The sequence below is a fragment of the Orcinus orca genome, chromosome 3 (genome assembly GCF_937001465.1).
Source record: "Orcinus orca chromosome 3, mOrcOrc1.1, whole genome shotgun sequence".
Classification (NCBI taxonomy): Eukaryota; Metazoa; Chordata; class Mammalia; order Artiodactyla; family Delphinidae; genus Orcinus; species Orcinus orca.
In genome coordinates, this window is record NC_064561.1 from 68,449,334 (window position 1) to 68,466,878 (window position 17,545).

Here is a 17,545-nt window from a genome sequence, read left to right on the forward strand (position 1 = left end):
GAGACAGTACCAGGACTGGCCAGAATTGGAATACACTCAATGATGGAATCATATTCCAAGGAGCAGCAAACAACCTCAAAGGCCCCAAGTTGGCTTTCAGAGCTATTTTTCAGGATTTGTAGGGTGAGGGGTAAGGAGTAAATAAGCACAGCTGGGGAGAAGAATGGGGCTCCTAGCGTCTCATGAAAAGATGCCATAGGGGTAAGGAGAAGCCACTGCCTTGGTGAAATTAAAAAATGGACCATGGAACTTAGATTTAACGTCTCCAAAAGGAAGGAAACAACTACATATCAGTGCAAAAACTGTGGCTGAGTACCAACTATGTAACAAGCATCCAAATGAGGGCAACATAAGGAGACCCCTGCACCTCACCCCCCACCATTACTGCTACCACACAAACCTAGCACAGTCACTCAACCCTGCTTCCCACCTCTGAGATGACACCAGGCCAGTCCCCCCATCTGGCACAAAATATGGCAGTTTAGAGTGCTTTATAATATTGCAACCAAACTTCAGAGAAAATAAGGGATATTTAGCTAGCTCAAAATCCCCAACTTCCAAATGGAGAGGTCAGGCTCCAACCAGTCAACCTAGGTGCAATAAAGAGAATAGCTCTTTTTCCTCGAAGCCTAAGCAGCCCTGCTTCCAGGTCCTCTTCAGTCCTTCTGATCAGCCAAGCTGAAGAATGCAGCTTCTCAGAGACCCACTAGAGGAGGGTTCTATTTCTACTCTCAGATCAGGACCAGTGATTCTGAACCTATTTGGGCTGTAACTTCCTTTGAGAGTTTTGAAGAAAACTATGGATCCTCTTCTCAGAAAAATGTACCTTGCACATACAGGTATAATCTTGTATAAAATTTCAGGAGCTTTACAGACCCCCAAAAGCCCCAGCTTAAGAATTTCTGCCAGCACTTCCCTGGTGGCGCAGTGGTTAAGAATCCGCATGCCAATGCAGGGGACACGGCTTCGAGCCCTGGTCCGGGAAGATCCCACATGCCACGGAGCAACTAAGCCTGTGCGCCACAGCTACTGAGCCTGCGCTCTAGAGCCCACATGCCACAACTACTGAGCCTGTGTGCCACAACTACTGAAGCCCATGAGCCTAGAGCCCGTGCTCCACCACAAGAGAAGCCACCGCAATGAGAAACCCACGCACCTCAATGAAGAGTAGCCCCCGCTCGCCACAACTAGAGAAAAGCCCGTGCACAGCAACGAAGACCCAATGCAGCCAAAAATAAATAAATAAATAAAAATTTCTGCCAAAGGCAAATCTCTCCTTTCCTTATGCAAGAGCTGTTCCCCAGGCCTGATTAACTGCTATCTTAGATGTCCAACAGGTGAATTAATATTCAGCATTGACCTCTAGTCATCCTGCACCCTTGGCAGATGGCAGATTCTCTGTTGTTGCCTGTAGCCAGAAGGAAGCAGAGCCCCTAGACTGAGACCTCATTTTGTTTTTCAAAAGAGCGCTCTCCTCCACCATCCCTAGAAAACCTCAGACATTCCAGGCCTGGAACAGAGATAGTAAGCGACAAACCAAAAATAAATCTGGTCCAGTACACATCTGGGCCTGTGAAGAGAGCACCACAGACTGGATCCTCCTTGGGCTGGCAGGAGAAAGGTATGTAGGTACGACCAAAGCTGAAATGGGAAGGGGTCAGATTGGGTTCCCCTCCCTTCAGCCAAATGCAGTCTAGCTGGTCACTCTCGAGAGGCATGTGCTCTTTTCACGGCTCCTCCACCTGGGAGCGCAGAGGCTAACGGAAGCAGGGCTCCTATCGGCTACACAAGTTCCACATTTGTCTCCCTTCTGACCGACAACCGCAACAACAGCAAGGATAATGATGATGAAAGCATTTATTAAACACTACTCTGTGCTATAAGTTCTTCACAGGAATGATTTCATTTAATCTTCCCAGCAATCAAATGAAGTCAGCCCTCTTATCCCATTTATAGATGAGGAAATTGAGACCAGGGGAGGTTAGGTAGAGTTGCTGAAGGCCACAAAGCTAGTGAGTGACAGAGTCTGGATCTGCATCGATTTGATTTCAAACCTAATATTTTTAACCTCCACCTCCATGCTCCTTCCTCAAAGGCCAGAACTCGGACAAAGGCCCTGGAAATCCTCCAGAGTGATGGTCTGGTCTCCAAGTCCTTGCTTCCCCTTCCTTATCCTCTGCCCACCATGCAGCAGCCTGGTTCTCATCAGGGTCTCACTTTATGGCGAGTTGGTTGGAAACTCTCAAACTCTACCTCCTATCTCTGTATGACTTTGCTATTTGAGTCCATATTCCATAGCCCTAAATTTATCTTGGAGCCTAAATTTATTTTAAAGTCAGCTGAGCTCAGGAGCCTCATTTCCTCCTCAGGTTTAGAATGAAGGAGGGAGGTTCTTTTTCACTGCTGCCCTGGAATGTTATGGGAGGGAGGGGGTTTAGTTGTCACCACTCTCATTTTAAAGACTCGGGGGAGGGCCAAGTAACAGAGAGTAGAGGAGCCAGGATTTGGTGAAACGTCACCAGTGATGTTGGTGCTCTATGGAAGCCATACTTCTCTGGACACCTCCTACCCTGTGGCATTTGGAAACAGGGCATATAACCTCTTGGATAGCTAGTCTCCTCCCTTCCCTCAACTAGTGGATTCCAGGGAGAGTGAGTTCCCAGCTCATCAAGAAGCCCAGAAGAATGCTGCCCATCAAATGCTCAGTGGCCAAGGGGCCCCCTGAGTGCATGCTGAATGGCTGGAGCCCCAACCCACAGTGCTTTGGGGGGCAGTTGTGGGCAGAGTGGGCATTAAGCTATCTGTTGAGGCCAGGGTTATTGCCCTTTCCCCAGAACCTCATCTGGAGATGAAATACCTAGGGAGAGGAGATGCTGAGGCCCGTACAGAGGTGGGAGGTGCAGGAAGCTAAGGAGAGTTGGCAGCGGGCAGAGAAGAATCATCTCATATTCAGGGTCCCTGTCCTATGCCACCTGTGGGCAAGAGGTGAGATAAAACAGGATGATAGTACTTGCATTCAACATGGATGAGGAAGTCAGCCCCCAGAGGCACTCTGGGAGTGGATGAAGTCCAACCGCCAGCTAAGAGATGTTTACTGAGTATCTGCTGTGTGCCAGGCTTGTCTAGGCACTGGGGATGCCTCAGTCCTGCCCTCACAGTGTTAGCGCATCAACAGAAAAAGAAAAGACAGTTTTGGACAGTGATAAGCACTAGGAAGAAAAAGGAAACAGTGCTGTGAGGGAGAGTGATTAGAAGGGGGTCTCCTTGAAAGGAGAACATGAAAGCTGAAGCCTGTTTATGAAAAAGGGCCACTGTGTGAGGATCTGTAGGGAAGCACATTCCAGGCAGAAGGAAGAGCAAGGCCAAAGACACTTAGGTGGCAATGGGCTCCATGCATTCAAGACACGGGAAGATGACCAGTATGACTTAAGAGAGATGAACAAGGAGGTGAAAGGAAGGAGAGAAAACTGAGGAGTTAGATGGGGCCAGATCATAAGGGTCTTGTAACCATATTTATGGGCAAGCTGCTGTGTGGAGAATGGATTACAGGAGGCAAGAACGGCCATAAGGAGACCTGTGAGGAGGCCATTAGGTGAGTAAATGGGGGACCATATAATCTGTTACCCAAACCAGGATACCTGTGTAACTGAACAGGGGTGCCGCAAACAATTAAACAGGGACAACAGGCATAACCAGGACTTGCCACCGACAAAGCTCTAGCCGCCATCAGTATGCCCCAACCAGGACTGTCAGAGGAAGCTCCACAGTTTTTAGCAGTTCTGCTCTGACACACAGCTCCCAGCTCCAGGAGCAGAAATCACTCTTCTGTTTGCCCAGGCTCTGGCCTGGTGCCCCATGCCCAAGCATGTGGTTTTTGTTTAGAGGCCACAGGCTACAGTTGCAGCACAAATGGAGCAGGAAGCCGTTTCCCCTGTGTTCTCTGGCACGGGGGCTGTCCACTCTCAGCGACAACCAACAGGACATGAATGAAGGAACAAACAAGGAGCATGTGGCCACCCCTTCTCAAGGTGGTGTGGAGAGGGTGGAAGCCAGAGAGGCATGGACAAGCTCTAAGTTCCAGAGCAGGGATTCTTAACACGGACTTGAGGAGGTCTGTGAAGCAGGCGAGAGGGTCCCAAGCTTTCATGAGTCTCAAACCTAAAACTCCAAAAGAGATAAAGAAGCTTTGCTTTAGAGAGCAGTGGTTCTCACACTTCACTGTGCCTCACAGTCACCTGCAGAGCTTGTTACAACAGGGATTGCTGGGTTCCTGCAGGTTCTGATTCAGTTCCGTCTGGAGTGTGGACCAAGAAGTTTCTATTTCTGGGGACTTCCCTGGTGGTCCAGTGGTTAAGACTCCGTGCTTCCAATGCAAGAGTTGTGGGTTCAATCATTGGGGAACTAGGATCCCACATGCCGTGTGGCGCAGCCAAAAAGTTGGGAAAAAAATTTTTTTCTATTTCTAACAATTTCCAAGGGGATGCTAATGCTCTTGGTCCAGGGGCCACACCTTGAGAATCACTGCTTTAGAGGATACAAGAAACATGAGGGATTATGAGGGATTATGATCGTCCCTTTTCAGACAAGAGTTCTAATAGATACCACAGCCCTCTAAACCACCCCTAAGTCCCAAGGAATTTCATATTTTATTTTTGGAAGAAGCCCCTGGAGAGTGACACTCTGGACCTTCCCTTAGAGGTCAGGAAGTATCTGGGAAGTAGTATTTTAGAGGATGCAGGAAAGTGCCTTCAGAAACGTAACAGCCCAAGCAAAACTTTGAGCTGGAAACTACAGGGTTGGCCCTGACTGATCCAATTACTTGGCCAATTGTTGGAAAATAGCGAGGTTTGGGGAATCTGGGCAGACCCAGATCCTCTCCTGGAGACTGCCTCCTGTTCCTTTTTGAGCCTATATCTGGAGCCAAATGAACCCAGATAGGAGGTCAGCCATAAGGATGATAGGGTGTCAGCTGGGGGGCATAATCTGGGAACAAGAAAGAAATCGACAGCTCCGCTAGACAGAATTGAAGAGCTCATTCACAGAGCTTTTTGATCAGGTCACCGTGGTGAGGATGGGAAGAGGCAGGAATAGCACTCAGCGCTGTACTTACTTTAAGCAAGAGCAGTGGAGAGAGGCCTGGAAGGGCCATTTGCCAGCTTTCCTCAGACCTGCTCCGAGTAAGTCATTCCCCCATGAAAGGGGCAGGGGAAATGAAAATGTGGATTCATTCATGAATCAACCTTCAGAACAGGAAATGTGGCTTTTGAGTTATACAGAGAAATCTTCCTTTGCCGCAGGGAACGCTGGCTTTGCCATCCAGCTAAATACATCCTGAGGTAAGGCACTGTCAAAGTCAGGAAGACCCTGCAAGTTAGGGGAGGAGGTGGCACTAGAGTGTCTGAGACCAAGGGTCTCAGCTTGCCAGGACTCATGACTTGAATTCTGACTGTGTGACCCTGGGCATACTACTCAATCTCTTTTTGTCTTAGTTTCCTCTTCTGTAAAATGGGGATAATAATAGTGCCTATTTCATAGGGTTGTAGTAAGATTTAATGAAATAACCTAGATAAAACACTTAGCTTGCATATTTTAAGCACTCGATATTAGCTTTAAAAACAAAAAAGTGGGGGGGCTTGGAAAAATTTAGGATGGTGGCAGTACAGACCCACCCTTAGTGTCACTGCCAGAGACAGAAAGCGAAGGCCGAGCTAGGTCAGAGCGGCTGCCAATCTCCCTAGGAGGCTGACAAAGAAACTCCTGCTCCCTGGGGAAGGTCTGAGTTGTGAGCTGAGCATGCAGGGAGAGTCAGGATTCCTAGGATGGTGGGGATAACTGGACAACCCTGCTGGCTGTGAGGTAGGGATATCCTGCTTTTTTAAACATTGCAACATTCAGTGAGTCTGTTTGCGACATATTCTCACTGCCAGCCTAAGTGCCAAATGGCCTGATTTGATCAAAATGAATGAAAATCAATGTTGGTAGGAAAACTGGAATGACGTTATTGGAAACACTCCAGAGATTAGCAAAATTAAGGTAGAATCCCCATTTTCAGAGGAAAAAAGTGGCTCCTCCTCCTTAAGTTCCGGAAGCGTGGGGGATGGTGCTGAAGTGAAAGCAGTAGTGACTGTGCTGGCCCTGAGGTTACCGGGCAGCCAAACAGGGAAAAAGGGATCTCTTTCCTCTGATCCTGAATGAGCAGAACCTCTTCCACAACCCAGTACCCTAAGTCAAAAAGTCCAATCCGCTTAGAAATTGTTACTGGCACTAGGAACAAAGGGAGTTCTAAAAACCATGCAAAAGGGCCTAAGTAAATGACATACCACATGGTTAAATAAAAGTTAACATCCATTGGAGGTGGGGGGTGGGAAGCAATTGCCAATTATATCACTTTAGAAAAGAAAGTGCTGAATAAAAATGACTAATAGTTCTGTTGACCATGCTGGGCCCCTTTCTTGAGAGGCTCACATGGGCCTGTAAGCCTTGCCCTATATAGTTCAGACCCATCCCAAGTCTGGGATGTTCCCCCTGTAGCCCTGCAATAGAACTCACCTCCAGCCCTCCAAAATAACCACAGGGCATATTTAATCATAGTCCCATTTGGAATCTTTTAAAGATTAAGGCCACAGGACAGTTAGGAAGGGGCCTGGCTTCTGGCTTTTCACTCCCTTATACTTACTACAAATCGTGGCTAGAGTTTCTACCACAACGTCCTGTACTAGAGAGCCCTCCTCTGGGACAGGGACCCAGGAGTTTGTCCGATTCCACCTTGAGGAGAGAGGGGAATCTTCAGGAAGTACCCACCTGTTCTCTGTGTGCCACCCAAATCAGAGGCACTACCGAACTTAGGGAAAATTAGAGTTTCTTAGTACCTGCCCTACCTACCCAAAACCCTCAGCTTTAAGTTTTCATGCAGCAAAATGTCTATTATTTTTACTGGAGTTGGTGATTGTCAGATGTGGAAGCTGGTCCAAAGCTAGCTAGCTGTGGTTAGCTGTAGTCCAACAGATAGTCAGCTGTTCTCTACAAAGGAGGGCCATTTTAGCAGGAAAAAACCCAAAACAACAACAATGACAACAACAAAACTTTCTTGGAATTTACCCAGGGAAGCCTGAAACTGTGCTACTGCGAACTTGAGATATTTCTATGGCCATGCATCAGTTTTTAGAGTATAACTACTGTCATACACATTGAAATAACAATGAAAAAATTTTCTATAGTGTGACTTTTGCAGGAACGTTGTTCCTGCAACTGCTTGTTCTAAACCTTCTCATATCCAGCCTAAAAGTAAGTGAAAGCATCAGAAAAGATAAAATGAGGAGAAAGCACAAATAAAACTTCCAACTCCATTTCTAAAGGTTGAGGAAAATACCATACACCTGAAGCCACTGTTGCTTTTTGAGTCAGAGGCCATAACTGGGATGGTTCTTTTTGGTCAGATAATCTAATCTTCTCTGAGAAGGTCCCATTAAAACTATTCTGAAGGATCACTCCTGTGCCACATTTTTATTGGTAACTTCATTCACTGTCTACCACTCCACTCACTAGAAGAGCATTTTTGAAAGGATCTTATTTTCAAGCACAACTGCTATTTTCTGCAGAGGATTCTCTTCATCTTTTGTCATGACTCTTTTGTAACCCAAACCAACTTCAAATTTAAAACGACAGAAAACAAAAAGCCTTCTATGGAAAAGGGACATGATCTATGGCAAAAGTTTCTCTTTCTCTTCAATTGTGATAGCTTGGTTAACCGTCACGCCACCAGAGAATTTAAAAAACTGACTCAAGAAGCAAGATAGGGAAGCCATTCACATAAAATCTCTAAAATTAAATTTGTTTTAAAATAAAATAGAAAATAGTTTTCCAGTGTGAGACAGCCCACTTAATCCTTATAGCAAGTTAATGATTAGGCAAGTATACCTGCTGCTGAATCCTTAAAATGGCTTCTATCCCCCCCTCCCCCCAAAAAATTCCAAGAGCAACCATAACCACCCCCACCAAAGGCACTGAAACAAAAGACTGATCTGTTTATATAGTCACATGAAAAATAAACATCTTTATTTTTTTGCCTACTTTATTTCATTTTTTTCAAATAAAATTTAAATCTGTACAAAGTATACTGTTACAGTATATATTTTGTAAGAATCAATGCCTAAAAGAATCACAATACTTCAATAAGCAGTACAGCAGACCTCGCTAGTTTCAGCTTTGATATTGAACAAACTCAAGCCGGCTGATGCACAACACATTTGCTTGGTTTCCACATGGTGAGTTCCCAGCACTGAGATGGGAGAACATGACAGCAAGTATGGTTATATTACAGCCCGACACACTGAGCTTCTTCATGTGATAATAACTGCACATATTTAATACAGAATGCTCAAATTTACTTTTTAAATTGCATTTGCTTACTTCTTAGTTGGAAAAATTCAGCATTCTTAATGGGGTCCCCAAACAGTGCAAATTAATGATATTCTACTGTATAATTGGCACATCTCCAATAAGGATTAACTTGTAAACTCAAAGAATATTACAACTTTGTCTTAAATTTTAACTAACATACATCTGGTCCATTTAACCAAAATCATTTTGGAAAGATATTAAAGAACGATTCTATTTCTGAAAGGATATTGTTTTGACCATTCTTTAGAGAAGATAAATTTTTAAATTGTCGTTAAAATGTTTTACTATAAAAATTTTACAAACTCGATTAGAAATTTCAAGATTATGATTCACAGCAGACAAATACAAACTGTTTATATTCCAACAATACCTACTCTTAGACTTTCAAACAGAGCACATCCATGTCAGCTGTGTTAACTAAAATTTTGAACAGTGTACTAAATTTATAAGTGGTGCTGGGTCTAGCAAGTGTAAATACACAGTATATTTTAATGAAAAGAATTGTCTTCTTTATACTTTATTTGTTTTCCCATAAGGAAACAATGTTTACATTCTTTAATAAAGTTAATCTTACATCAGAATATAACTTAATACTGTCAGCAACAGGGACCACACACAGTAAATAAGAAGCACATTTAAAATAAGTCTGAATTCACATAGATTAACATTTGTTGGTTAATAAAATATCGACAGTATTACAATCTTACAATATTTACAGTAAGAAAAATCTAGAGTAATATATACCTTTCACAGCAGGATTCCTTTTTTTAATTATTATTTCTTCCAGTTTGGGATTGTGTATACACGAAAAGCTCAAATAAAGCAACTCTGCAATATAATCTTAAAATAATGGCTACTGGGGGAAATTCTATCACAACCATTGAAAATAATGGTGACTTTTCACGGAGTCTGTGGCATCTGAGAACCTAGTTAATTAACCAAAGACTTGCTCAAACTAGCCTCAGTTACCCAGATTAAAGCTGCAGAACTCCGGCCTTCCCTGACTGCTAAAAACCCAACAGATTTTCTCAACATGCTATAAGAAAAGAGGGAAAATAGGTTTCAGTTCACACCTCATGGCTGGAAGCCTCCGGCCAGTGCACATTCCCCAACTTATGCTAAGAAGAGGGCCAGCTTCATCCCTAAAACACCACAAGAGTTTACCTTCCAACTACAGGGCACTGTGACACCAAGCTCACTCATTCCTCAACTTTCCAGCATTAGGATAAGGCATGAACTTGGCCTATATAATACACACCAGCATCTTAGAGACTTGGGGTCGGGGCAAAGAAATATACTAGTGCAGTTTGCGCTGAGATCAACAGGGAAAATGGGAAGCGATGCATGTTTCCGATTAGAATAGCAAGAAGACCCACATCCCTAAACTGGAATTTGGCCAGGGCATCAGAGTTAGCACCCCCTCTCTGAGTACCACAAGCAATTAGGATGTGTGCTCTGGGCCTCCTCCAAGAGAGAGCATCTACAGTAAGTAACACCATGTGGGACATTAGTTCAGTGATGACTCCCAAGAAAGCAGATACAAGTCTTAAATCTGGGGCTGTCCACAGCACCTGAGGTCACTCATCAGAGCTGTGACCTGCCCCAACCCTGCTTACTTTAAGAGATCTGATGGGCACAGAGCACTCAGGGATACAGCTGCTGGCTACTTTGGACTCTAGATCTCACAGGTAATCAACAGGTATCTGGGATTGAATTAGCAGACTGTACCACAGCTCCTTAAACAGACACTGTCAGGTATGAAATCATGTCAAGCATGAATCTTCACTGTCAGGTCAGAAATCAAAGTGGGAGTCTTCCCACATCAGCCAAGGTTATTTTGTCAAAACCTTAGAGGAGTTGAACAGTTTTTCATGTTGCAAGTGATTAGTTTACTTATTTCAGTCAAGCTGGATTGGCAAACCAGACTGATTTATTTAGTTAGCTTTGTTTTTTTGATTCTTACGTATGTGTTAACCCAAAGCTGTTCTATTTGGGCTAAATACACTGACAGAGAAAATTCAAACAACAAAAGTTTTCAGCAAACTTCTGTGGCATTTTCTTTTTGGAAGTCAATGCAAGATCTAAAGGTATTTCTACCCAACAAAGTCTGTTTAAGTGTTTAATGTTATTTCCTTTTTGGTCCTATATAGAATGCTATGACTTCTATATAGGTCTGAATGCTGCTCCATGTAGATGCTTTCTGTATATCTAAAAATATATACTTTTCAGTAGTTCAATACATGGTTAATCTTCCCACAGAGGAAGATTTTTGTAATCACATGTTGCAAAGTAGAAAAACATCTCCTTTCTAAGAAAGGAAATACGTATACTTTCCTATTGTACACTTTTGAATAAGCCCAAAGGCATGCACCAAAAAATCATTATTAAAACTAATACATGCACTAAAATGGTATACAGTTAGACTTAAATAAGGTGCTGCTTTCTCAATTTTTAAATTTGAAAAGATATTTTGTCGGTTGTTGACTCAAAGATCTCCCCCGCCCCCACCCCACTCCATGGCATCAAGAGAGAAAAATAAAAAGTAAGCATAAACCTTTAAACTATTCTTTACATGGGGGAAAGGACAGATATATCAACTATCTTATTTATAAACTGGATTCCCAGTTTTAAATAAAACCAATATTTACTGGTAAAAATTGTCAAAGCTAATACATCCAAACAAATGTTACTAGTAAATAATGTTCTACATAGAGAATAATTTACTTTGGTTTTATGCACCTTCTCAAAAATGATACCGGTGTCCCATACGTCACCAAACTGATGTGTTCCAGCAAAGTTGTAAGGCAAATCTTTTTCTTCCCTAGTGACGTCTTGTTTCCCAATACACAAAACTAAAATCTTTTGGTGAGAAAGGGGTTAAGATAATGGCTAACCCCTTGGCATCCTGAGCATTGTGGTTTATCAAACTCTACCCTGCTAGAAGCTGTCAGGCACCCTGACCCCTGCCTTGAACCAGGAGTGGCTCCCATGTCTAGAGATGCCCTGACTCCTTAAAAATAGCTCTCAGAACTTTGCTTCTTTTTTCCTTCTATCTGGATGTTATAATGTCTAACAAAGCTGGTTGGAATGTCACATTTTGCTAGTAGGGGCCATCATCTAACGATAATTCCAATCTGAAATGTTTTATGCCAATACTTAGTTCTTAATTTTATCAATTAATTGCATTAAAATTTTCTCTACAGAGTTTACTTAGAGATCCTTAACTTGGGTTTCAGAAGATGTGTGATGCCCCTGAGGTTGTATGCAAAATTATCTGTATATGTTGTATTTTCTTTCTGGGGAGAGGGTCCATCACTTTTGTCAGATTATCAAAGGTATCTGTGACCCCCAAAAGGGGTTATAGGGACTTAGAGGGATACCCGTAATTCATTTTATAACAGGATTGGGAAATGGGGGCAGAAAACTAAAAATGGCCTCAAAAAAGGGGGGGGCCAAATTGTTGATCTTTTCCCTTTATTCACATTTGGGAAATAAGTGCTTCAAACTAGGAAAAATAACTAAGCTGATTAAATTCCATTTAAAAATAATCAAAGCCACTTTCTAAAATTTTTTCATTATCCATATATGGTAAATTTAGTCTCCAAGAAAAGGTTTGGAGACTGAATTTTTCTCTTTTCCCAAAGGAAGTTCATAGATATAATGCTGATCATCATCCACATTTAACCCAAGACAACATAAAACCTAAGACAACTCTAATGATGTAAGCCTTTATGATTTTGAATAAAGGATTATCTAGAGTCAAATACACATTTGTCAACCTTCATTTCCCAAAATTGGTCCATATTTAGATAACTACCGGGCACAATTCCACTAGATAAACCTAAAATCTGAACAACGGAAGTTTAACTTTCTACCTCAATTAAAAACAAAGCCACAAGTTTCCACAATAGAGTCCAGCCACAAACATTCACACTATGTCACAGAGAAGTTTCTCATTTCAAATACATCACTGAATTTTCAGCAGAATTTGCAAACTTAAGATCCAGAATGAATAGCAAAACATGCTGAGACGAGCATGTCAAGAATTAAAACACCAGCCCCGCCGCACCGCCCCCCCCACCCCCCCCACCCATCCAGAAACACACTCAGGCATTCCAAAAATAAACCAGATCTGAAAAGAGGCCTCTCACTTGTTGGTTTTAAGTATGAAGTGCCTAAAAGGCTATGGGAAAGGGAATATAAAACGAAGTAATTAAATAACTTACAAAATATAATTTTAGCCAAAACACATTTCTGTTCTATTGACAAAACTGTCAATTTTTTTTTTTTTGCAATTCCGAACACTAACTGTGTCGCGCAATCTCACTAAGACAAAAAATATGTTCACAGGTACACTTTTTGTTCTCCTATTCTTTCTAGAGCACATCTTGAGGTTATAATAATGCCTCTAGTTAAAATAAAGTCTCTTATCCCCTGCCACCCTCCCCTCCTCAAAAAGTGAGTCAACCTTGAATTCCAAAAAGGAATATTCATTTAATATAATTATTTCGATACCAGTTATATCACATAGACCATGAGGAAACTCCATGAGTATTATGGAAAACTACATGAAAGAGGGAGCTGCCACTTGCCACCCACTTCACTTTCAGCTTTTAAAGCCAATACCCAGCTAGACTCAAATCTCATTGACTTCAGTGAAAACAAATCAACACTCCAAAATCAGGCCATTTCAGGCTGGAAACTGGATCTCAAAGACACCACTTCATATGTGTGTGTGTGTGTGTGTGTGTATATATATATATATATATATACACATGTATATATATATATATAATTTTTTTTCTATCCTAAGCTTTCAGTTTGTCTATTCAAATAGTCTAATAAAACTCACAGTTACAAAGGATTTTATTGGCAAATAAAGGCCCATATTAAAAATTTTATCAAAACAAATTTTTGTTCTACATAGCTAACACTAAGAAATATTTTCTTGGACTTATAAAGAATATTTAATTGCATATAAGTTTTGCTTTGGGAGGGATATTGAAAACATAATTCTGTAAGAAATTAGAAAAGACTAGAAACAAAAGTGAAAGTGACTAGTCTTAATTTTCAAAAAATCAAGTGCAAAGATAAATAGTGCAAATAATGAAAACTAGAAATTTTATAGGCAACTTTACAGTCTTTCCTGCTTTTGCACTTTTACATATTGACAACTTTATAAACCCTAACAACTGTATGCAGCATGGAAATGGGCTATCATTTATCTCCATTGACTAGACTCAAGGAAGCCTTTCAAAGACTTGTCTCACAGTCATTTAAATCACTGGTTCTTGACACAGGTTTGGGAATTCACTTCTTTTTAAACAATTCCTAAGGGAGGGGTTATTTAAGAAGGCTCTACACTGACTTAAGTTATAGTATGTAACTATAATAATTTAAAATCTGACACACAATACTATGTGAAAACCATAATAAGTGCCAACTCTACAAAATAAGTTAAAATAAAAATAATTCTTCTATTATTAATGTATTTGACATTTGTAAAAAAAAACCCACTACATTCCAAATACAAAATCAGAACCTCTTTTTTTTAGTTATCTTTAAAGAGGTTTTATCACTAACGTATACAGATTTGGGTAAAATGAAACTTGAAAGTAATCTGTCAAAATCACTGAGAATAAGTCCATACTAAACTAGAAAACAGAGTTAATCCAAATATACTTGAATTATATAACTTTAAAAACAAGTATGATAGCAACTCTTTATCTTAAATAATTTACAATGCTCCTGGGATACTGGGAACAGAAATCTAAACACAATCACTTCACCCTACAAAGGACGTAAGAACTTCCAAGATGTACTAAACTATATTATTAACACTTGCCACCAACGAACTCTTGAGAATTCTACAATTTTAAAGTAACACAGAAAGTGGGAGAACAAACAGAAACTTGAGTTGGGGGGGGGAGGGGTGTGTGTTGTCTAATTTCAGAAATATAGTATTATTGAGGATCTCATAAGGTCTACAATGTTAAATGGTTGCTAGGATTGTAAATATAAAAGAAATAGAAAGGATGCCTAAAATTGCAATTCAGTGTTTTTACCCGGTTTATTGTCCTCTTCTAGAAATTCATGTGGAACAAAGGCTCAAGGTTCTATAAATGCAAGGCATAATATGGATCTTTGTGGACTATAAAATCAAATAATTTGATCTAAAGAACATTTTGAAAAGCAAAGGTAAACTACATTGTAACATGAACCCAGGAGAATGTAAGATACATATTTCTGATAGTTTAAAAATGGTAACGGTGAAAAAGTTTGAAACTTTCTTATTTCTTCCCCTCAAAATAAGTCTCCAGCAGCAACTTGCCTTGACCAGGAAAGTTGCCATTCCACAATTGTGCTATTTAATTTGTCCAGAAAAGCAAACATCCTACACCTGAAAACAGATTTGTATATTGCATCATCACTATAACATCTAGTTACAGACCAATAGCTTTCCCATAACCAACAAGGGACCCATTTTCTGATTTTACTGAAACTTCCTTAGTGAACATCAACTTCATTGTCCTTAGCAAACAAACTCTCATTTAAGACTCCATCTCAGTGTCTTTTCCTACCTCCAGTAAAAATTTCTTCCACTTTACCTTGAAACCATTCCCTTGTATACCTCTCACTCTCCATTCATAAACACATTAAACAGCTCTCCTCTTTCTGCTCTCCAATTTCCAAACCAGTAAGTCTCAGCTTCCAGGAACTTACCCAAAATACACATACTTCTTACTTTCTTAAATTCACAAATTTCTTAACAATTTCAATGCTCTTCAAACTGCCAACTTAAGACTATGGGGAAAACAGCAGTCAGAAAAAACTGCCCAATTACCTCATAATGCAGAAATCTTTCTGGGATCAGTTAGCTATGTTCTTTTCTAAGGCAGGAGTCAGCAATTTCTTTACTTCCTTCCTAAGGAGGTAAACTGGAGTGCCACTGGTAGGCCTATGGCAAGGAGAAGGATAAAGGAGACAAAAACAGGGGAAAAGGAGGATGGGAAAAAGAAAATTCCAGTGTTTATGGTAGGGAAGTAGCTCAAATGTCACCAACAACTACCTGCACTGGAAACTGCCCACCCATTCCAGCTCAAAGGGAGCTTGACCCATTCCCCAACATATGTCTATTAATTCATCAGTGGATGGCCATCACTGAGCTGGTCAATGTGAATACATAAGTCACCTGTTCCATAAATTTGACTGCCACTTCATAATAAGAACATCTTAAGTCCTCCTAGGATCCTTCTGCGTTAATCCAGTTTAGAGCAAAACACATGCTAACAAGAGTATTTCCACGTTTCTCAAAATTCTAGATTATAAAGGTTTGGTCCTTGAACTTGGAGGCTTCTAGACTTATTAAAGTGTACCCTAAATCAAGAAAATTAGACTCTTTAGCTTAAATTTTCTCCAGGAAATACTACAAAAATTTAATTAACAAGCAAATTACTAATAATCACCAAAACAAAGTATGTATTCATGAAAATGCAAAAATGTTATAATTCCAAAATGAGTAAAATATTTCTGGTCCATAAGAAGTAACCTTATTTTACACAGAGGCTCACCACCATGTTTCTACCTATCAAACAAGACAATTTTCCATAAAAGCAAAGCACATCAGGAAAAAAAGAAAGAAAGGGAGGAAGGAAGGGAGGGAGGGAGGAAGGGAGGGAGGGAAGGAGGAAGGTAGGGAGGAAGGAAATGCCAAACACAATATGGGGACAAAATAAAAATAAATGAATAGCTATGAAATTCTTTTCAAGAAAAATGTTTCTAACAAGTGACGTTTGCCATACTCAACTTTCCTAAAGGCATATATTGCCTAGGACCATTCAACATCAAAATCTGGTAGTCAGTTTAGCAGCTGAAAGATGACAAACTGTTGGCTTGAAACCAATCATGTATTTCACTTTTCACCTGGTTGTCTTGCATTATGAAATTCTACCTGACCCATGCTAATGTTAGTTTAGATGATCTTCATTTAGCCCATAATAATGAAATTTCTGCTCAAAAAGAGTCTATCAAATGGCCTAGGCCTTAAATTCAGGTTTTGTTTTAGGATCAAATAACTCTTCAAATATTAAAATCAGCTTTTCTTAAAAATTTATTGCAAATTCTTCATGGTAATTAATGTTGCTGAGTGAAAACAGTAATTTTAATAGAGGTGAATGCTTAAGCTTTACATTAATTTCACTATGAATGGCCTAAATTTGGTTAATTTTCAATGAAAATAAACAGAAATATTATATGACTTAAAAGTGGATAAACTTCAACGACAACTTTGCACAAATAACTTTAGTGAATTTATTCACTTAAGGAATTCTAATAAATTCTCTTTCCTATTCATTCCACTCTCATGGGGAAGTGTGTATATATATATATATCATTAAGATATTCAGATTTAGGGATCATCAACTATAAATGTTATACTCAGAGTTATCACCAATTTTTCCAAACCTAAGTTGCTAAAGATTCTCTTGTTTTAGCATCCTTTTACATAGAAAGCCGGATCTCATTCTGATATTGAAAATGAAAAAAGTCATCAGATTTGGTATCTCATTTTTTATGGGGGAAAAAATCTTAAAAGTATGTTCACATGTATAACAAAACAAATCGTGGAGCTATGAAAGCCACCAGAACAATTTCAGAAATCTCCGTTCTGAAATCATATGGAAATGTGTGTATGTGTAACATGAAAAAAATGAATGGGAATATTGAAGAGAGGGTGAACCATGTGTGGGAGATAAAAATAATCATGCCCATGGTGGGGTCAACCATGGCCGGCAGATAATCCAAAATATCATAAAAGAAAAATGTGTTAGTTTAGAAAGTTTCAACATTGCCAAATGCAAAATGTTAAAGCACAGAAAAAATGAATGAGACAACCCCCACAAACATCATTTCATAAGAAAAAAAAGTAGAAAAAAGTGACCTATACATCTTTTTCAATATACCAAATCTTAACTGACTTAAAGATTACATAAAGTATTTGGGCCATGGTACCCACCCAGATTCTCATTATCAACAGACTTATCTTTTCCCCTCCCTTCCACCCAAATTTAGTTGTTTTCCTGCAGAAAAAGCACAGCATTCCTATATTAATAAGTATAAGAAATGAAAACAGTGAGTACAACTGATA

The 17,545-nt window shown here is 40.2% G+C and overlaps 1 protein-coding gene across 1 annotated transcript; it reads right to left on the reverse strand.

Annotated features, from left to right (window-relative positions):
• Nucleotides 1-8,024: 8,024 nt before the first annotated feature.
• On the reverse strand, nt 8,025-12,467 carry IGIP (IgA inducing protein). Its single transcript, XM_004280286.4, has one exon. The coding sequence runs from the start codon at nt 8,359-8,361 to the stop codon at nt 8,200-8,202; it is 162 nt and encodes a 53-aa protein (XP_004280334.1). The 5' UTR covers nt 8,362-12,467; the 3' UTR covers nt 8,025-8,199.
• Nucleotides 12,468-17,545: the final 5,078 nt, after the last annotated feature.

Excerpts from the sequence above, each read along its gene's own strand:
- IGIP (XM_004280286.4), bottom strand. The coding sequence starts at position 8,361 with ATGTGCAGTTATTATCACATGAAGAAGCTCAGTGTGTCGGGCTGTAAT.